The sequence below is a fragment of the Pyrgilauda ruficollis genome, unplaced genomic scaffold (assembly GCF_017590135.1).
Source record: "Pyrgilauda ruficollis isolate IOZ18807 unplaced genomic scaffold, ASM1759013v1 scaffold113, whole genome shotgun sequence".
Classification (NCBI taxonomy): Eukaryota; Metazoa; Chordata; class Aves; order Passeriformes; family Passeridae; genus Pyrgilauda; species Pyrgilauda ruficollis.
In genome coordinates, this window is record NW_024509544.1 from 1550478 (window position 1) to 1572101 (window position 21624).

The 21624-nt window shown below is 51.5% G+C and overlaps 1 protein-coding gene across 2 annotated transcripts in view; it reads left to right on the plus strand.

The window, feature by feature from the left end:
- The first annotated feature begins 1028 nt into the window (after nt 1-1028).
- Nucleotides 1029-21624, plus strand: part of GFPT1 (glutamine--fructose-6-phosphate transaminase 1) — a 29455-nt gene continuing 8859 nt past the window's right edge. For both annotated transcript variants that reach the window (XM_041477846.1, XM_041477838.1), the window contains exons 1-15: nt 1029-1124; nt 7494-7601; nt 7963-8070; nt 8440-8565; nt 9125-9183; nt 9413-9547; nt 10831-10892; nt 11574-11653; nt 15132-15237; nt 16645-16808; nt 17709-17804; nt 18065-18162; nt 19238-19358; nt 19818-19975; nt 21500-21614. In XM_041477846.1, the coding sequence (XP_041333780.1) occupies nt 1118-1124; nt 7494-7601; nt 7963-8070; nt 8440-8565; nt 9125-9183; nt 9413-9547; nt 10831-10892; nt 11574-11653; nt 15132-15237; nt 16645-16808; nt 17709-17804; nt 18065-18162; nt 19238-19358; nt 19818-19975; nt 21500-21614 (1543 nt within the window). In that variant the 5' untranslated portion in view covers nt 1029-1117. The remainder of the gene's footprint in view (nt 1125-7493; nt 7602-7962; nt 8071-8439; nt 8566-9124; nt 9184-9412; nt 9548-10830; nt 10893-11573; nt 11654-15131; nt 15238-16644; nt 16809-17708; nt 17805-18064; nt 18163-19237; nt 19359-19817; nt 19976-21499; nt 21615-21624) is intronic.

Here is a 21624-nt window from a genome sequence, read left to right on the forward strand (position 1 = left end):
CTCCGCTGTCCGGGGCTGGGAAATACCGGGAAGGGTCCGGGAAAAGGGGGTACCCTGTTCTGGGATTGGGAATTACCGGGAAGGGTCTGGGAAAAGTGATAACCCTGTATGGGGCTGGGAATTACCGGGAAGGGTCTGGGAAAAGGGGGTACCCTGTTCTGGGGTTGGGAATTACCGGGAAGGGTCTGGGAACAGGAATACCCCGGTCTGGGGTTGGGAATTACGGGGAAGGGTCTGGGAAAAGCGATAACCCTGTATGGGGCTGGGAATTACCGGGAAGGGTCCGGGAAAAGGGGATACCCTGTTCTGGGATTGGGAATTACCGGGAAGGGTCCGGGAAAAGCGATAACCCTGTATGGGGTTGAGAATTACCGGGAAAGGGACTGGGGAAAGCGACACCCCTGTATGGGGTTGGGAATTCCGGAGAAGGGTTTAGGAACGGGCATCCCCCGATCTGGGGTTGGGAATTACCGGGGGACTCAGAGGACGGGCCCAACCCCTCCAGTATCTGGGAATTCAGGAGAAGGGTTTAGGAACGAGCATCCCCCGGTGTGGGGTTGGGAATTACCGGGAAGGGATTGGGAACAGGCATTCCCCAGTCTGGGGCCGGGAATTACCGAGAAGGGTCTGGGAAAGAGGATTCCCCGGTCTGGGGCTGGGAATTACCGAGAAGGGTCTGGGAAAGAGGATTCCCCGGTCTCTATACTAAAAATTACCTGGTTCCAAGCACATTGAGTTTATTCAAAATACAAAATGTCAGTTCTCAATTCTCCGTCTTCTTATTGTGTTCAAAGGACACAATCAGTAGATGGCTGTGGGTGGTTATATCTGTTTTATCCATGTGACAGAGGTGATCTTGGCATGGTTGTTTAGTATGTGATTTACTAATGGAATGAACCTACAAAATCAATTAAAGCATTTCATTTACAGTACTTAGGTACAATACATAATATACTTTACCTACTGCACAAGGATGACAGTTTGAATGATAAAAGAACTTAAGCTGCTAATATAAAGATATTGGCCGGGGCGGGGCGGGCCGGGGCCTGCGCTGGGCCTGGCGCGAGGGGCGCGGCCCCGGCGGCACAGACAGCGCGGCTGCGGACCGGGACGCACCATGTGCGGTGAGCACCGGGCCGGGGGCACGGCGGGGCCCGGGCCGGCCCCGAGCCGGCGGGAAGAGCCGCTCGGGCGGGCGCTGTGAGGCCGCGGCCGGGCGGGGACTGAGGGCACGGCCGCCCCGGCTGTGGCGAGAGGCGGCCCGGCCCCGTTATCCCGAGTGCGGGCGGCGCGGGGAGGCGGCTCGCACCGTGCCGGTGACTTAAAGGGCGAATTGCCGGCGGACCGTGGGGATGTGAGGCGGCGGATAAAGGGCCGGTGCCCCGTGCCGTGCCCGGGCCGCTGGGGTTGCCTCGGGCCGGGGCAGTCCCGGCGGGCAGGGCCGGAGGGAAGGGGCGCTCCGGTGGCGCTGCCGGCCGCGCTCTGCTGCTGCCGGAGGCACCACTCCCGCTCGGGTGCCGGTGGTGGTTTTTAGGCGTTGCTAGTCCCGGTAATTTCCGCAGGTCAGGTCGGGCCGGGCTGGCTCGGTGTGGGACAGGGCGGCCGTGGGTCCGGCCTGGCCCGGCTGTGCCGGACCGTGCCCCGAGCTCGGGCCGGTCCTGGTTCTGGTCCAGTCTGGGGCTGGGAATTACCGAGAAGGGTCTGGGAAAGAGGATTCCCCGGTCTGGGGCTGGGAATTACCGGGAAAAGACTGGGAACGAACGGGCATCCCCCGGTCTGGGGTTGGGAATTACCGGGAACGGTCTCCCCCCGGCCCGGGTCAGGGGGCTGGGAACCACCGGCTCGCTCAGGGAGCGGGCCCATCCCCGTGTGCCGGGGGTGTTTCCGCCGCCCGGCCCCCGCTTTGTCCGCCCGGCCCCCGCGGCGGACGCGGCCCCGGCAGCGGCTGCCACGTCCCGGGGCGGGCGGCGGCGCGGCCGCCTGGCCCGGCTGTGCCGGACCGTGCCCCGAGCTCGGGCCGGTCCTGGTTCTGGTTCTCCTCTCCTTCCACTCCGCTTCCCATGGCAATGCGGCCACCCTGCCCCATCCTTCACACACAGGAATGTCATTTATTTATCCTTTTCCTATCCCGTTGTCTTCCTGTTTTTCCATGGAAATTTATGCAACAGCAATCTCTTGGATTTTCCTATTTTCTTTCCACACTACCTTCTCTTTTTTTCCTCCCTCTGTATTTGTACGTGCAAAATCACGCTCTCAGAGAGGCTGTGTGCTTTACACTTAATGTGCAAGTTGCCATTTCTCTCATTGTTTTTGTGGGATGGAACCGGCGTTGCCTTCAAGCTGTCAAGCTGTGGAGAGTCAGTCAGAGGCTCATACCTCACATTTAACACCGTGTTAATTCGTGTTGAAAGTATAAAGCGGAGCAAAGCTAAGAATAGAAAGGATAATTATTATTATAAATAGCTTGCTGCAAGAATAGAGGTGGTTTTGGTGCCTCTTGCTTGCCGTATTTGAGGTCCAGCCTTTGAAATGTGCAATATTAACATTCTGCTCTTTGTCTTTCCTGCCCTGAAAACACCGGGCAGTTCCTCAGCTGTGCTCAGGATTTAACGTGTTCCCCCCCTTTTTTGATACAAGTGAAGTTCTTCTTGGATATTGAAACATTTTATGGAGAGAGTGAGAAAAGCGTTGGGGATTATTGTCTCTGTTGCTGAGGGTTGCTCTGGGATATATCCTGGAGTGAGAGAGCTGCTGGTTTGTCTGGAGCAGGGTCTGATTCCCTAGGGCCTCAAACACAACATTTCTGTCATGGGATTGTGGCTGGGGATGGACAAACCTGGCTTTGTCCTGCTACCCACCTTCGGAGTTTTATCCAATTCCCACAGAAAGGTTAAGATGAGTTTTAAAAGAAATAAATGTGACAATGGTGCTGTTGTTACACCTCAGTCTGAAGGGATTCCAGCTTCCAGACTGGAATTACAAAGGCAGTGTTTTCAGCCTGGTTTCAGGTTTGTCACCTTGCAAAATCTGATGGGCTGGTGCTGCTGAACAGGTGAAGGAAAGGAGCCTCCCAGTGCCTTGATGCCTGCTGTGAGCACTGTTTGGATGTGCTGGGGGTTTGTTTCTAACAGTGTCAGTGAAAAACAGGGTTTGGCCTTGGTTGTGTGTTAGACACCTGCAGTTTGAACACCTGGCCAGGTGTGAGCTGGGCGTGCTTTGGTCCCAGTGGTTCAATGGCATCTGTAAGATCATTCAGGAAACTGGTTTTTCCAGGGCTCCAGAGACCATTCTGTAAATCAGTAAACCTGTCATCTGCCATGGCTGGATTTAATGAGCAAAAGGGATTGTGGAATTCAGGTCTGGGGTGGCAGAGTTCAGGTCTGGGATGGCAGAGTTCGGGTTGAGCACTGTTTGGATGTGCTGGGGGTTTGTTTCTAACAGTGTCAGTGAAAAACAGGGTTTGGCCTTGGTTGTGTGTTAGACACCTGCAGTTTGAACACCTGGCCAGGTGTGAGCTGGGCGTGCTTTGGTCCCAGTGGTTCAATGGCATCTGTAAGATCATTCAGGAAACTGGTTTTTCCAGGGCTCCAGAGACCATTCTGTAAATCAGTAAACCTGTCATCTGCCATGGCTGGATTTAATGAGCAAAAGGAATTGTGGAATTTGGGTCTGGGGTGACAGAGCTCAGGTTTGGGATGGCAGAATTCGGGTCTGGGGTGGCAGAGTTCAGGTCTGGGATGGCAGAGTTCGGGTCTGGGGTGGCAGAATTTGAGTTTGGGGTGGCAAAATTCAGGTCTGGGATGGTACAATTCAGGTCTTGCTTCGGAGTTTTATCCAATTCCCACAGAAAGGTTAAGATGAGTTTTAAAAGAAATAAATGTGACAATGGTGCTGTTGTTACACCTCAGTCTGAAGGGATTCCAGCTTCCAGACTGGAATTACAAAGGCAGTGTTTTCAGCCTGGTTTCAGGTTTGTCACCTTGCAAAATCTGATGGGCTGGTGCTGCTGAACAGGTGAAGGAAAGGAGCCTCCCAGTGCCTTGATGCCTGCTGTGAGCACTGTTTGGATGTGCTGGGGGTTTGTTTCTAACAGTGTCAGTGAAAAACAGGGTTTGGCCTTGGTTGTGTGTTAGACACCTGCAGTTTGAACACCTGGCCAGGTGTGAGCTGGGCGTGCTTTGGTCCCAGTGGTTCAATGGCATCTGTAAGATCATTCAGGAAACTGGTTTTTCCAGGGCTCCAGAGACCATTCTGTAAATCAGTAAACCTGTCATCTGCCATGGCTGGATTTAATGAGCAAAAGGAATTGTGGAATTTGGGTCTGGGGTGACAGAGCTCAGGTTTGGGATGGCAGAATTCGGGTCTGGGGTGGCAGAGTTCAAGTTTGGGATGGCAGAATTTGGGTCTGGGGTGGCAGAGTTCGGGTCTGGGGTGGCAGAGTTCAGGTCTGGGATGGCAGAATTTGGGTCTGGGATGGCAGAGTTCAGGTTTGGGGTGGCAAAATTCAGGTCTGGGATGGTACAATTCAGGTCTTGCTTTAATAGTGGTTTCTGAAGATAAAAATGGGCTTAGGAAAGACTTGAGTTTCTAGTTCTGGGGTTGCATTCAGCCCTTCCCTGGCTGTGCCTGGTGTCTGCCTTGGAGAGGAGCACGGAGCTGTGGCTCAGTGAGTCCTGCAATTGCTGCTCTGGTTGTTTACTCTGGGCAGGAGAAATCCTGCCCTTTTTAGCTGGAGAGGGAGCGTGGGCAGCGAGAGAAGTGTCCAGTGGACAAATGTGGATCCCCACTGGGTGGATGTTTGTCTGGTTTTGCTTTTTTCCCAGCCTGGAGGTGATGAATTGAGTGTCAGCTCTCCCCTGTGCAGCTCCCAGACATAACAGTGCCAGCGAGCTTGGCCTGACTTGTGCTCCTCAGACTGGGCAGAAAAAGGGATGGTTTGGGGCACAGGGACCTCCAGGAGCTCCTCCAGCAGGGCTGAGCAGCAGTTCTGGGATAAAGGATTCCTCGGAACTGCCAGGTGGATGTACTGATAACAATGTCTATGGAAATGAGTTAACAGTAATAGGAAAAGGAATTTGGAAGTAAACCCAGCCCGAAGGCTTTTCTGCTTTTGTAGGGAAAGGATTGCAAGAAGCAATTCCTTCATGTGTCTCAGTCATTTACCTGCAAGGGGTGATGCATTTCATTTGCCTGTGAAGGTGAAATTAAGGAACCTGAGCTCCAAAAAAGTTCATGGGGAAAATAAAGTTCTCAGAAAAAGTATTGTGACTGTCAGCTATAGAAATCAATAATGCCCGTTTGTTGGAAATGTTATTCTGTTAAAAGTGCCAACTCTTTATAGGGAATTCTTTATGTAGCTGGTGTTCAGAAGGCCTAGGATTTGTGCTTGAATGTTAAAAATCAGCTCCATGAAAGAGCTGAGTGTCAGAAGCAGCTGAACGCCTGTTCTGGTGGTTCCCCTGGTGGGATGTTTAAGCCAAACCTGCAAGAAAGGAAATGCTTTATATTCTAGATTATATTGTTCAAGTTATTTCACTGGAGAGAACTTATTACCGTGGATCTCAGCGTGATTCAAGAGCTGTCTGTGAGCTGACATGCTTTGAGTTGCTCTTTCCAGTCCACACATGCAAAGTCCTGTGTGGGGCTAGCAGCTGAAATGTTTTATTGTGCTGTGAAGTGTTGGGGTTGGGTCCTGAGTTTGTCAGTGTGCTCCAGACAGGGGAGTTGTGTTTTCTGGGGGATCCCTGCACACCTTGCTGCTCTCTCTCCTCTTGCAGCTGGGAATTCTCAATTGCAGAGCTGGAGGAGGAGGAAGTTCCCAGGGCTGGGTTTTTGTGTCATGTGCGTTTTGTTTCACCTCCAACAATGCCAGCTCAGGGCTGGGCAAGGCAGAGTGATTAACTGGCACTGGAGATCCTGGTTTTCTGCAGTGCTTCCTCTTGCAGGTCGGTTCTGCAGTGTCACAGAGGGCAGGTGTGGAAAGCATTGCCTGGAAAGGCATCTAAATGTGCACTGAAACCAAAACTCCTCTTTGAATCTGCTGGGGACCCGAAACTCAGCTCTGGGGAACGTTCTGCTCCGAGTTTGTGCATCTTCAGCAGCTTTCATCCAGGCTGGTGGGGCACAGCTCCTTGGAATTCCACCCAAACCAGCGTTTCCATTGGGTGATCTCAAAGAGCTGTCACTCTGAGGGAGAAATTGTCACTCCTGAGAGGGCTCCTGGCACAGCTCTGTGCACTTGGTGTCTTCCCATGTCTTGATTGATTTGGATGTCAGCTCAGGGAGGGGGAGAGCAAGGCTTGAACAGGGCACTGTGGCTCTGGGGTGTGACAAAAGCCTTTTCTGGGCTGGGAAGGGCATTTGGGAACTGGATTTAAAATTAGAAGTGGTTACAAGGTGTGACTGCTCAGATGTGAATGATCCAGTGGTTAAGAGACAGAGAAAATGCTGTTTTCTACATGGGGATTCAAACTTTCCCCAGCTATGAGGCATTACATCATTACAGGATGTTTGGAAAGGGGAAAATGAAACACATTTGTAAATATTTCCAACAAATGAAGTTTATTTACACATAGTTCATCGTGATAAGTATCACAAATGGGTGATAAGCCTTCAAATATTGGATATTAGCTTGCAGATTAGTAAATCATGCATTTAGGAAGACTTGTGTTCTTTTACAGGAGCCTTATGGTCTCACTTTTTACTTCAATTATGCATCATTTAAGCATATTCTATTTTTATTTTATTTTTTCCTGATTTCACCAAGGTGAGTTTTAAGCATCCCTGTCTTACTTGCCTTCTCATTTGTAAAATATGTTGCTCACAGATGAGTTCTTAGAATTTCATTTTCCCAGTGGCATCTCCATTATCAGTCTTGCTATTTTCCTCTCAGGATCTAAAAGCTGAAGTGAATCAAAACTGGATCTCCCAGGGTCTGCTTTTTGGAAGAGCATGTCCATATTTCACAGCATTAACACTGTATTTGTGTTTCTTCTGATTTCCTTAGTTTTCCTAGTGTGTTTTCTGAGAAGCACTGAATTCCTTGGCTTGTTTTTTTGGGAGGATTGGGGGTTTTTCATGGCATTCTTAGCCTTGAATTCAGGCTTTTTTTTCCACAGGCCTCATGAATAATGTTAATATAATTGTGCTGTAATTAATAGCTGTTTTCAGTGCCAAGCTGGCTCCTTCCTGGATGGGTGTTCAGTGTTTGTTTGCAGTACAAGCAGGGATAAACACTCTGCTTTTCCCTCTGCTCCCAGCTGGGCCACCCCTCCCTGTGGGGAGCCACTGTCACTTTGTGCCCATTTTGTTGTGCACTGCCAGCATTTGGGATCTGGGACAAGGAGCCAGGGTTTGGGCTCTTGGTTGGGGTTTTTTTAGTTCAGGTGTGACTGAGCTTGCTGAAATCCGCGGAGAAAACAACGTCTGAAGTCAGTGTCTGTTTTGGGTTCAGATTTAGCCAAGGTGGCACTGATTCTCCTCTCCCCACGCAGGCATCTTTGCTTACCTGAACTACCATGTGCCCAGGACGAGGAGGGAGATCCTGGAGACCCTCATCAAGGGGCTGCAGCGCCTGGAGTACCGGGGCTACGACTCTGCAGGTACCTCTGAGCTCTGCTGGGGCTCTGCCCTTTCTGGGGGCTTTCTTGTGAATGGTTTCTGCCACCTTCTGCTGCTGAACAAAGCTGGAGCACAAACTGATGTGCCTGTGGTCAGAGGTTTGGATTAACTTCAATGTACAGATTTCTATGAGCATTCTTGATTTTTTTTTTTTTTCCCCAATGGCTTTAAAAATACTGACAAGATGACAAAGGGAAAGCTTAGTTCTAATCTAAAGGGTTTCTTGCCTTTATGTGGCAGGCCAGCTCAGGAAGAATCAAAAGGGCAGCATCTGTTGATATAAAACACTGCAATAACTTCTGCACTTGACCCTCTTTCTCCATGTTCCACGGGGGGGTTCAGGTGTGGGACTGGATGGAGGAAATGACAAAGACTGGGAAGCCAATGCTTGCAAAATCCACATTATCAAGCAGACGGGGAAAGTGAAGGCTCTGGATGAAGAGGTTCACAGTAAGTATCTCCCTTTCCTCATTTTTGTTTCGAATATCCCCTGTTTTACCCACAAACCTGAATTTCCAGAGGTGTAAAGCTCAGGGATGAGCTGTGAAGAGCCTGCTGATCCAGGCTTGGGTTCTTCCTTAAAGGGCTGCTTTTTGTTTTGACAGAGTGAGGAGTGCAGGGATGTTTTCTGTGTGTTTGCTCTCAACCCCCTTGAGGTTTTGGTTGACCTTTGTTGATCCTAAAGGTCTTTTCCAGCCTTGATTCCGTGAAATCCCTGTGGGATTTTGCATTGCTGTCCCGTATCCCCGAGGCCTGGTGAGACTCCCAGGCTGACCTGGGGTGTGGACAACCCCTCAGGACTGAAACTTTCTGCTGCAGAGCAACAGGACATGGACCTGGACATCGAGTTCGACGTGCACCTGGGCATCGCCCACACGCGCTGGGCCACGCACGGCGAGCCCAAACCTGTGAACAGCCACCCGCAGCGCTCCGACAAGAACAACGGTCAGTGCCGCCCCTGGGCTCCCCTGCAGCCCCTCCTGGGGCCTGGGCTCCCCTGCAGCCCCTCCTGGGACCCTCTGCAGCCCCTCCTGGGACCCTCTGCAGCCCCTCCTGGGACCCTCTGCAGCCCCTCCTGGGCTCCCCTGCAGCCCTTCCTGGGGCCTGGGACCCTCTGCGACCCCTCCTAGGGTCCTGGGCTCCCCTGCAGCCCCTCCTGGGACCCTCTGCAGCCCCTCCTGGGATCCTCTGCAGCTCCTGCTGGGCCCTGGGATCCTCTGCAGCCCCTCCTGGGATCCTCTGCAGCCCCTCCTGGGGTCCTCTGCAGCCCCTCCTGGGACCCTCTGCAGCTCCTCCTGGGGCCTGGGATCCTCTGCAGCCCCTCCTAGGGTCCTGGGATCCTCTGCAGCCCCTCCTGGGGCCTGGGATCCTCTACAACCCCTCCTGGGGCCTGGGATCCTCTGCAACCCCTCCTGGGATCCTGGGCTCCCCTGCAGCCCCTCCTGGAGCCCCTGGAGAGCTGCTGGCTGCCTGGGGCTGAGCAGGGCTTTTCCTCTGTCCCCAGAGTTCATCGTCATCCACAATGGCATCATCACCAACTACAAGGACCTGAAGAAATTCCTGGTGAGTGACCCCTGGGGGTGAGAAAAGAAGAAAAGAAAAAGAAAAGGAAAGGGAAGGAAAAGGAAAGGTGAGGGAGGAACGCAGGAGCAGAGGAAGGGAAAAGCATGAGAAAAAGAGGGAAGAAAAAGCCAAAGGCAAGGTGAAGGGAAAGGAGTAGTAAAAGCAAGGAAAGGGAAGGTGGCAAGGAGGGGAGGCAGAGGGCTGGTGACCCACAGGGCTGTCCCTACAGGAGAGCAAGGGCTACGACTTCGAGTCGGAGACGGACACGGAGAGCATCGTCAAGCTGGTCAAGTACATGTACGACAACCGCGACAGCGACGACATCAGCTTCTCCACGCTGGTGGAGAGGGTCATCCAGCAGCTGGTAACGCTGGGGGCACGCAGGGAGGGCAGCTGGGCACGGGCACAGGGGGCACACACCCCCAGAAATACCCCCTGCACCCCGGAGCTGGCAGGGAGCTGCAGCGTGGCCGTGCTGCTGCTGCGGGGGGCTCTGGGCACCTGCCAGGGCAGGGCTTTGTCTCTGCTGCCTCTGGCTGCTCAGCTCAGGTGTGTGTTTGGTTTTCTGGGAGGTTTGTCAGTGTTCAGCTGGGAAATGGCTCAGCTCTTGGACATGGCAGCGCTGGAGGCTGTCAGCTCCTGGCTGGGGTGGTGGGAGTGGGGAGGGAGAGTGTGCTGCTGCTCCCAGTCCTTCCCAAAACCCCTGCCTGGGAGAGTCTGTGCTGCTGCCAGTCCTTCCCAAAACCCCTGCCTGGGAGAGTCTGTGCTGCTGCCAGTCCTTCCCAAAACCCCTGCCTGGGAGAGTCTGTGCTGCTGCCAGTCCTTCCCAAAACCCCTGCCTGGGAGAGTCTGTGCTGCTGCCAGTCCTTCCCAAAACCCCTGCCTGGGAGAGTCTGTGCTGCTGCCAGTCCTTCCCAAAACCCCTGCCTGGGAGAGTCTGTGCTGCTGCCAGTCCTTCCCAAAACCCCTGCCTGGGAGAGTCTGTGCTGCTGCCAGTCCTTCCCAAAACCCCTGCCTGGGAGAGTCTGTGCTGCTGCCAGTCCTTCCCAAAACCCCAGCCTGGGAGAGTCTGTGCTGCTGCCGGTCCTTCCCAAAGCTGCTCCCAGTCCTTCCCAGAGCTCCATCATTCCAGGGATTGCTGCTGACCCCTGCTGGGAGCTGCTCTGCCTTCAGTGCCTGCTTGTGTGCAGGAGCAGGACCCACCACAGCTCCCCTCTCACCCACAGCACTCAGCTGGGTTTTCTCTGGGTTACCTGCCAGGAACTCGTGTTGCTGATGGGTTGTGACACCTCAGCTGAGCAAACACCCTCAAGTTTGGTGCTGCTTTTGGCAGATCTTTGCCTCTGCAGGTCCCCTCACTGCACCCTGAACTAAGGCAGGAGCCACTTGGGTAACCAGGGCAGTCTGGGTGTCTCTGGGGTTCAGGGGGCTCGTTCAGTGGCTGAGGATGTGCTGCCAGGCTCAGGGCAGGGACATCCTTCCAGGATGGGGGGGCTGGAGCTACAGGCAGTTCTGGAAACATCTGTGAAACCTCCTTGGTGTCTCTTCTGCGTCCACAAAAGCACAGGAGCAGTTTCTGTGCTGGGAACACTGAGACAGTGCCCGGGCCTCAGCTGAGGGGATAAACATTTGTTTCTCTTGTTGCAGGAAGGTGCTTTTGCCCTTGTGTTCAAGAGTGTTCATTACCCTGGGCAGGCAGTTGGTACCAGGTGAGTGTTGCCATGGGAAGGAACATTCTTGCACCCTGTCTGGCACTTGTTTTTGTACCCCCAAGTTAGAAGACAGAGTGGAGATCATTCTCATCACACTGTATGTGCTGGGGAGAGGGTGGTTGTTGTTTTTAATTTCCTTTATCTTGTTTTCCATCTGTCATAACAGAAAGTTCCCAGAATTATTTTAGAAATTTCTTACTGACCAGCTGTACCACACCTGGTCTGGAACAGCTTTGTTTTGGTATCCTCTGGGTATGACCTGAAAGGAGAGGATTTTCCCTTTTCCTTTGTGCTTGCCCTTGTGGCAGCACTTGGAAACGTTCTCCACATGGCCTGGAATTTGGGCCAACCTTGTGTTCAGGTTTTCTGTCCCACTTTTCAACACCAGCATCAGCTGGGCTTGAGCTCCAGTGCCAAAAGCTGTGTGTGGGTGTGTGCAGTGAGGGGCAGTCCCTGGTTCAGGGGTGCAGTGACTCCGGGGAAGTTTCTCCAACCCTGATGCAGGTTCCTCACCTTCTTGTGTTCCTTCTTGTGTTCTTCATCCCATGATTGTTTCACTGTCTGTAGCAGCTGCTCTGGGGAGCTCTGGCTGTGCCCTGCTGCAGCTGAGGGGGGCACAAGGCCTGGGTGGGGCGTGGGGGTGTCCCCAGGGGCTGAGCTGTCCCTGTGTCCCTGCAGGCGAGGCAGCCCCCTGCTCATCGGCGTGCGCAGCGAGCACAAGCTGTCCACGGACCACATCCCCATCCTGTACCGCACAGGTGAGAGTGACAGCCCCAGCCCTGACCCCAAACCCAACCCTAAACCCCAACCCTAAACCCCAACCCCATCCTGTACCGCACAGGTGAGAGTGACAGCCCCAGCCCTGACCCCAAACCTCACCCAAAACCCCAACCATAACCCCAATCCACTGACCATATCCTGTCCTGTACTGCACAGGTGAGTGGGGAAAGTTCCAACCCTGACCCCAAACCTCACCCTAAACCCCAACCCTAGCCCTAACCCCATCCTGTACTGTGCAGGTGAGAGGGGACAGCCCTGACCCTGACCCTGACCCCAAACCTAACCCTAAACCCCAACCCTAACCCTAACCCCATCCTGTACTGCACAGGTGAGAGGGGACAGCCCTAACCCTGACCCTAAACCCCGACCCTAAACCCCAACCCTAACCCCAGCCCTAACCCTGGGGCTCCAGGGCACGCACAGCTGTGTGCTCTGAAATGCAGCTTTCAGCTGGTAATCAGAAATGAAACCATTGTTAGAGATGTTTTTTTTTTTTTTTTAAACAAGTTGTTAACCACGCTTTCTACCCACCTCATACCTCAGGCTGGCCTCTGGGGTTGTAACCACAGCTTTAATGTGCAGTTACTGTGAGGAAAATACATCTTAGTGTAGAAAAATAAAGTCATGGAATGGTTTAGGTTGGGAGGGACCTTAAAGCCCATTTTGTTCCAACCCCTCTGCCAGGGGAAGGACACCTCTGGCAGGGACACCTTCCACTGTGCCAGGGAGCTCCAAGCCCTGTCCAGCCTGGCCTGGGACACTCCAGGGCTGTTGGAGCAGCTCATTATAGGAAATTAAACAGTGCAGCTCAGCAGAAGTCTGTTCTGCCTGTGGCACCTTGGCATTTGTGAGCCTGGTGCTTTTCAGGAGCAAAGAGGAGAGAGCTTTGCAGGCTGGGGCTTGGACTGCCACAGCCCTTGCCTGTCCCTTGCCAGTGTCACAGCCCTTGCCTGTCCCTTGGCAGTGCCACAGCCCTGGTTTGTCCCTTGGCAGTGTCACAGTCCTTGGCAGTGCCACAGCCCTTGCCCCTGCCACCCCACCTCATTTGTGGGAGCTGTCACCCTTCATGGGACAATGCCTGGTCATGTTGTCCGTCCATCCTGCTCTCACAGCACCACAGACACCCTTGAGAATGAAAAGTACTGAGAATTTCTCTGTAATTCACTGTGGTCAGAGGGGTCTGAGCCTGCTCAGTGCCTGGGAGCTGGACTTCTGAGCAGTGCAGGAGTCCCAGGAACTGCTCTCCTGTCCTGCTGCAAGAGCCAGTCCCAGCAGCTTTGCCTTTTCATTGCATGATTAGCAGTAACATGAATGTATTTATGTAACACTGTGGTTTTTTACTGAATATCTCAAATTTGGTTTGTTTGTTTTTTTTTTCCAATTGCACTTCCAGCTGTACAATCTATGGATCATTCTTTTGATGGAATATCCATAAAAATGGAGGAAGGTGCCCACCAGAGAAAAGCTAACACTTGAAATTTCAGACAAATCCTCCAGCTCCTTAGAAAAGGAATCATGAATGGGACCAAGATGCATTGTCTTTTTAATATGTGGCTATTGCTTTCTGTGTAGTGTAATGAAACATGTGGGAAAATCAAAATTCCTTCTTGATCAGAAACACCATGAGCAGCACACAGGAAAATCCACCCATCCCACTTCAAATATTGGGACATAATGCTCAGCATATGTGCAAAAACTGATGACAGTGCAGCTTGTACTGAGTGTTCCTGCAGCTCTGGCTGCAGAAGGAAACAGTGAATTACCTTAAAAATAACCCCCACTAAAGCAGGAGGCTGCTGCTAATCCTAATGCAAGCATTGCCCAAAATTCCTTCTGGAGTTTGGGTTGTCAGAGCCCTGTCCTCCCCCTGGCCATGGTGAGAGGCTGAGCTGCAGCCTCTGGTGGCTGCACTAAGCTTGGCCTGAGCTGGGCCTTCCTTCCCCTGTTCATTTATCAGGGGGAACCATCTGTGCCTGTCCTGAAGTGCTTTAAAGGCCAGCCCATCACATGGTGGGATGGAGCAGCTCACATCTGAGGCAGGAGAGCCCTTTTCTGTGAGGAGGAGGATGTGCTTGCATCTGCAGAAGCTGTTGTGCAGGAAAGCAATGCCACATAATGAAGCCAATGCAGGGAAATGCTCTATTTTGAGAACCCAAATTTGCATGTTCTGATCAGGTCTGGGTGTTTCTGTGGGGGAGTGGCCACTGGCAGCTCTGCTCTGTCCCTTCTCAACACCAAATCAGTCTGTCCTGTCTCAGCTGAACCACAAAGGCATTGTTTTCCTCATTTACTGACTTGATAACTGAACTGGAAGGCTCTGAATCACTGCCTGAGTGGGCCTTTCTCACTGAGTATCAACATGAAAGCAGTATTTTTCCTTCACATTTTCATCTGCAGAAGTGGAAGCCGGAGCACCACGAGCTCTGCTTGCATCACTGAATCAGATCAGTGTCTAGTAGGTGAAACAACATCAGGATTGTGCAATAAATATAGCATGGAGTAACTTCAGTGTTCCTGTTCTTCAGCAATAGCCCCATTTTGGGAGATAAGCTGATTAATCCACCCCCTCCCTCCCCATACCCTGCACAATGACTGGCAAATAATTTTGCTGGAGGCTGGTGCTGAGCAGTAGGTGTTGGGTGCCTCATCTGCATCCCTGATGAGCTTCACCGCTGAGCAGCAGTTTGGAGGAAGAGGAGGAGGAGACAGTTGGGAATTTCCAGAGTACTCCAGAAAGGATCCCTGGTGAAAGGCTGAACTTTGAGGAGAGATTTTTCCAAAGCTGGCTCTCAGTCCTGTGTCCCCCAGCACCCCTGGGTACCTCCCTGGCAAGAGCACAGGGGTGATTTCCTGGTCAGGGTGAGGTGGCTGCATTTGCTAGTGCAGGAACAAGGCCGAGCTCTTCATCCTGGATTTCCTGAGCTGTGTCTGCCAGTGAGCTCAGGCAGACAGAAATTGGTTTGGGTTCCACCTGTGCTGCTCAGGGGAGCTGGGTGGGCACACAGGTGGCAGCTCTGAAAGAATTCCCCCAGTGCTGAGGGTAACAGACAAAGAAAGAGCAGTGCTGCTCCATCTCTGAGGGCTCAGCAGAGAGGAACAGAGGAGAAACTTAAAATGATCTAAAACAAAACAGGGCAGGTTTAATGGGGAAATGTGGCTGCTCATAAAGCACCTTGAATTCTCTGCCAGTGGAGCCATACAAAACTTTAATTTGGATTTTTCTCTTCTTCTAAACTTCAGACTGCACTAGTAATACACTTGCAGACTTCTTAAAAAGCAACAGAACTCTTGCAAGCCAGCTGAGGATGGGCACAGGTGCTGCTGCTCCTTTTGCTGTGCCCACCTGCAGGCATGAAAATAGTGCTTCATGTTGGTACCGTGCTTTGGGGGCTCTGCTGGGTGTCACCTGTGCCCAGGGCTGTCACCTGGACAGCCCCTGAGCCTCCTGTCTCCTAGGGAAGGACAAGAAGGGGAGCTGCAACCTGTCCCGGGTGGACAGCACCACCTGCCTCTTCCCTGTGGAGGAGAAAGCTGTGGAATATTACTTTGCTTCTGATGCCAGGTAGGGTTTTCCAGCATCTCTGGTGTGTGTAGAAATATCTTGTTTAATGGCCTCTGGAAGGCTGGGGTTTCTTTGTGAATTACTTTACAAATTACTTCACAAATGCTAACCAGAACAGAGTTGCTGTTAAAGTAATGAGCACTGGCCTTGGAATAGAGTGTTACCATTCTTCAGGCTCATCTGTTGGTAAGATTTCCCAGTGAAAGGAAACCTGAGAGAGTCCTGACCTAAATTAGCAGGCCAGGTGCTAATTAGGAGGAGAATTGTGTTGATTCTCCAGGGATCTCTGCACTCATGCAATTCCTTCATGATCAGAGGTAATCCCAGAGGAGTGAGGAGAGACCAGCTTGGCAGCAGCCTTAGCAGAGTCTTTGGGATTCTCTGGCTCAAGAGAAATGAGAAATGCTTGCTCCAGGAATGTAAAAACACTGCTGTGGTTGGTTTTGCAGCTCCTTCCATCGGAGGATTGTGGAGGCTCTCAGCACACCCTGATGTGCTCTGGTTTTAGAGCTTTTCAGTGACACTCCAGGTGTGCTGCTGAGCAGATCTCAGCTGCCTTACCAGGGCACAAAACTGCCCTGGTTTTACAGATGGGCAGAGAAAATTACTAATGTAAATTAATAATGAGCCAGCTAATATATAGTATATTATATATCCTAGTAGTATAGTATAGTATAGCACATATATACTATATAATATAGTATATATTTTGATAGTATAGTATAATAGAGTGTATATTATATACTATATAATATAGTATAATATATATCTTAATAGTATAACATAATAGAGTATATATTACATACTATATAATACAGTATAATATATATCTTAATAGTATAGTATAATATAGTATATGTACTATATAATACAGTATATTATATATCTTAATAGTATAGTATAACATAGTATATATTATATACTATATAATACAGTATAATATATACCTTAATAGTATAGTATAATAGAGTACATATTATATACTATATAATACAGTATGATATATTATATATCTTAATTGTATAGTATAATAGAGTACATATTACATACTATATAATACAGTGTAATATATTATATATCTTAACAGTATAGTGTAATAGAGTACATATTATATACTATATAATACAGTATATTGTATATCTTAATAGTATAGTATAATAGAGTACATATCATATACTATATACTATACTATAATGTATATCTTAATAGTATAGTATAATATAGCTTAATAAAGCGATGGATCAGCCTTCTGCAATCATGGAGCCAATGCTAATTATTCCCTTTGTGGCACCGTGGCCAGGACAGAAATGCACTTTGCAGGGTTTAACAGAGCAGGAGGTTGCTCCCCTCTGGGGGTGCAGGGGCTGCGGTGCCCGAGCAGGCTGTGATGTCCCCGTGTCCCCACAGCGCTGTCATCGAGCACACCAACCGCGTCATCTTCCTGGAGGACGACGACGTGGCGGCCGTGGTGGACGGCCGTCTGTCCATCCACCGCGTCAAGCGCACGGCCGGCGACCACCCGGGCCGGGCCGTGCAGACCCTGCAGATGGAGCTGCAGCAGATCATGAAGGGTGAGAGCCCTGCCTGCCTCATGGGGCTGCAGGCACCCCGTGCCACCCCTGCCCCAGGTGGGGACAGCAGCCTGGAGCATCTCCAGAGGTGCCACAGCCTGGTCTGGTGCTGGGTCATCCTCATGGGGTTAAAAGTCCTTGGTGTCATGGGACTTCCCTCTAGTCTGGAGTTGTGGGACTGAGGATTCTGCCTCCTGCTTGAGGGCAAAATGCTCAGCTTGGGGCTGCAGTCACCCTGTGCCACCCCTGCCCCAGGTGGGGACAGCAGCCTGGAGCATCTCCAGAGGTGCCACAGCCTGGTCTGGTGCTGGGTCGTCCTCATGGGGAAAAAAGTCCTTACATGTCATGGGACTTCTTCTCTTGTTGTTGATACCTTACTGAGGAGAGTTGTGGAGTTGAGGATTTTGCCTCCTGCTTGGGGGCAAAATGCTCAGCTTGGGACTGCAGTCACCCTGTGCCATCCCTGCCCCAAGTGGGGACAGGCTCTGCTTTGGTCTGGACAGAGGTGCCACAGCCTGGTCTGGTGCTGGGTCATCCTCATGGGCAAAAAAGTCCTTACATGTCATGGGACTTCCCCTCTTATTGTTGATGCCTTACTGAGGAGAGTTGTGGGGCTGAGGATTTTGCCTCCTGCTTGGAACCATCTGGTTTTTAACCAAGACTGATCCCTCACAAAGTTGCCAGTCTGGATCTGCCCTTCACTGACACCTTCCAGAAACTCGAATCAAGCTCTCATCATGAGCTGGTGTTTTGACAGAAAATCAGAAAATTTAATAATCTTTGGCTGGTCCAAGCTTTTCTCTACATACACAGGAAAAATGGCAATTAGCAGGAGGTAATTTAAAATTTAAGTTATCAGGAGATAAAGTGTTCTAATTTGTTTTCTCTCTTTCTTCATAGGTAACTTCAGCTCATTCATGCAGAAGGAAATATTTGAACAGCCAGAATCTGTTGTTAATACCATGAGAGGAAGGGTCAACTTTGATGATTACACTGGTAATTGAGCTTTGTCCTCACTCAGTGTCCAGCAGTTGCTCAGGGTGGCTGCAGGGGAGGGAGGGGGTGGAAACCTTGCTGGGGTCAGATGAAATGTGTGTCACAGTGCCTCCAGAATTCCCTGTGCTGCTGGCAAGGTCCCACTTGTGATGGTTTTCTGCACAGTGGGTGATGGAGATGGTGACAGGCTGTTAGCACCGGTGACCTTGGGAGCTCCTCCTCCCTGGCCACCCTGATTTGTCTCTCTGCTCTGCCCACAGTGAACCTGGGTGGGCTGAAGGATCACATCAAGGAGATCCAGAGGTGCCGGCGTTTGATCCTCATCGCCTGTGGCACGAGCTACCACGCAGGAGTGGCAGTGAGTGCTGGGCCCAGAGCCAGAATCAGGGGTGGGGTGGGCTGCAGGGACCTTAGAGCCCACCCAGTGCCACCCCTGCCATGGCAGGGACACCTCCCACTGTCCCAGGTGCTCCCAGCCCTGTCCAGCCTGGCCTTGGGCACTGCCAGGGATCCAGGGGCAGCCCCAGCTGCTCTGGGCACCCTGTGCCAGGGCCTGCCCACCCTCTCAGAGAAGAATTTCTTTCTAATCATCTCATCTAAGTCTACCCTTTCTCTGTCCTGCCACTCCAGCCCTTGTCCCATGTCCCTCTCCAGCTCTCTTGGAGCCCCTTCAGGCCCTGCTGGAGGCTCTGAGCTCTCCCTGGTGTGTGCCAAGCAGATCAAGGATTGATTTCAGGTTAGGGATTGGTTCTTAACCTTAATCAGGTTAGGAGTAAGCAAGTGCACACAGGTGAGTGAAGGAGGACCCTTGTGAAAGCTGCAAACACCAGGCTGAGTTCACAGCAGCAGCAGGAGGAGACAAAAGCTGATGAAGCTGAACTTAGGGAAGTGGTTCCTGTGACTTCCATGGCTGTGGAAGGCTTTGGAAAACAAAACCTGCTGTGCTAAAAAAGGCAGCTGCAGGAGCAGAATGCAAAGGCTGCAGCAAGGCAGGGGCTGCTAGCAGCCAGGTGGGGTCCAGCTGGGCCTGGAGGTAGGTGGGCATTTGGGTTCTTCAGGCTGGGACACACACAGGACACCCAGCATTACATCATTTATGTGGAGGGTTATATAACAAGTAGGACTTAGAGAAATCTCCATGTGAGGGAGCAGTTGGCCCCACAGGCCAATGTGTTTTCCCCCCATCCCTCCCTGCCCAGGTGAATTTTTATTAACCAGGAAAATAAAGTTGGTGGTGGTGCCAAGGCAAGGTTGCTTCTCACAGGGGTTGGTGGTGACTTGAGTGTGGGCAATATGAGTAATTAAAGTGTAATGCAGCACTAATTGTCATATAGGGTTTTAACAGTAATATTTTCCAGCGTGTGTGGCAGCTAGAAAGTTTTTTTTATAAACATGATGTAATAATCCCTGCCTTCCTTCCCCTCCTGTGCCAGACCCGGCAGGTGCTGGAGGAGCTGACGGAGTTACCTGTCATGGTGGAGCTGGCCAGTGACTTCCTGGACAGGAACACCCCCGTGTTCAGGGACGATGTCTGCTTCTTCCTCAGCCAGTCAGGTACTCCTGGGCTGCCCTCCCTGCCCAGAGCCGAGGGGGAGGCAGCAGGGCCCCGTTTGGAGCCCGTGTGGGGTGGGCTTGGTGCCTTGGCAAGGCTGACCTAGAGCAGAGTTACAGAATAAAGTCGGGATTTGTTAAACCCTCAGTGAATCCACCTTGGGCAGCACAGCAGCCTGGCCCAGATGAGTTTTTATTAACCAGGAAACAAATCAAGTTGATTTTTGTTGAAGGGACAACCCCAGAGCCGCCTTTTGTTAACCAAAAGCTGCAGGTGGGTTCTGTGGTGGCACTGCCCTGTGCTCAGGGCTCAGGCTGGCACTGCTGCCCCTCCTTTGTGCTGGGAGCACCAACCCTGGGCAGTCTGGGCATTTCCCACGGGCAGCGGCGCTGAGCACCCGTCCCTGTGTCCCCCTGTCTGTGTCCCCCTGTCTGTGTCCCCCCGTGCCCCCCGTGCCCCAGGGGAGACTGCAGACACCCTGATGTGCCTCCGGTACTGCAAGGAGAGGGGAGCCCTGACCGTGGGCATCACCAACACCGTGGGCAGCTCCATCTCCCGCGAGACCGACTGCGGCGTGCACATCAACGCGGGCCCCGAGATCGGCGTGGCCAGCACCAAGGTGAGCCCCAGGGGCAGCTGCTGCCTCCTGGCCTGCATTTTATTTTTATTTGTTATTTGATTTATTTTTATTTTTGGATTTTAATCGATTGTAATTTAATTTTAATTTATTAAAATGTGATATTTATTTCATTTTATAAAATGTTTGTTTTATTTTATTTAAATTTATTTTATTTTATTTATTTTATTTTTATTAATTAATTTTTTTAGATAAGATAAAGAAAACTTTGCCTGCATGTAACTCCCTCACTGGCTGTGCTTTACCAAAGAAAATGGGATATTAAAACCATCCTTTTAACAAATGGGGGAATGGTCTTTTACAGAATCCCACTATTTGTGTCCAGATAACAGGATTGTTCTGCCTGGGTGAGATACAGTAGAAGAGAACTTACTTTGCTGCCTTTCATTTTGGTGAAATCTGCTTTGGTTTAGTTAAATTTAGAGGCGAGATGATGTCAATCTGTTACATAAATCCAGCCAAAAACCACATTTGAGTTTAATAGTTCATTGGGGGATTGGATCATGGAAAATTCATGAGTCTCTTACAAGAAACTCTTGAAGGAGCTGTTTGTCCCTGTTGTTTTCACATGGCCAGCAGTTCCAGCTTGGAGATAAATGCCATTTTTCCTCTGACCATGTGGGGAGTTACCAAAGCTGTGCATAGAGGAAATAAGAACTTGAAAAGTTTCTGCCCTGAGGTCACCCAGAACTTCTTTTGGAGAATATTCTGAACAGCCCAGGCATGTTGATGTGACAGCAGAGAGCTCCCACTCCCCAGCAGGCTCCTCCAGGCAGAACAAATGCAGCTTTTCTGGTTCCTTCAGAGCCACCCCGGAGCAGCCACGTGGAACTTTGCTTGTTGCTTAGTGCCAAAACCACTCCACACCTTGCTCTGACCTCTGCAGCCCTTCAGGGCCAGGCTGGCCCCAAGCCCTTTTGTCTTGGGAGGACCTCAGAGGCCAAACTGCAGCTGCAGTGTCCTTCAGGTGTCCCTCAGGTGTCCCTCAGGTGTCCCTGTGACATTCCTGCCCTGATGTGACCCCTCTTGTCACCTCCAGGATTCCCCCCAAAGGCAGGGACAGCTCTTGCAGGCAGGGGAGAGGCTGTTCCTAAAGAAGGGAGCTGGGAAATCACAGCTGCCTTTGTGTTCCCTGAGTGTGGCCCAAAAAAATCCCATCTGGTTGGGGTTGGGTGGGGTGGGCTTCCCCAAAACACCTCCAGCCAGTGCCCTGCTGCTCCTCGTGCTCTCAGAGCCACCTGCAGTGAAGCAGGACGTGGGCATGGTCACAAAACAGGGTTTGGCAGTCAGCAGGGGATGTAGAATATCAAATCTTGGTTGTTGTGTCTGAATCCCCTGGGCTGTGAGCAGATCCCAGGTGAGACCTGCCCAGGTGAGACCTGCCCAGGTGAGACCTGCCTGGTGAGCCCAGGCTCATTTCTGCTGCTGACCTGGAAGCAGAGCAGCCTCTCTGGGCTGAGGTGGCACCTGCTGGGTGCAGCAGTGACCATCCCTGTGCCCCTGCAGGCCTACACCAGCCAGTTCGTGTCCCTGGTGATGTTTGCCCTGATGATGTGTGACGACAGGATCTCCATGCAGGAGCGGCGCAAGGAGATCATGAGGGGGCTCAAGGGGCTGCCAGGTAGGACGTG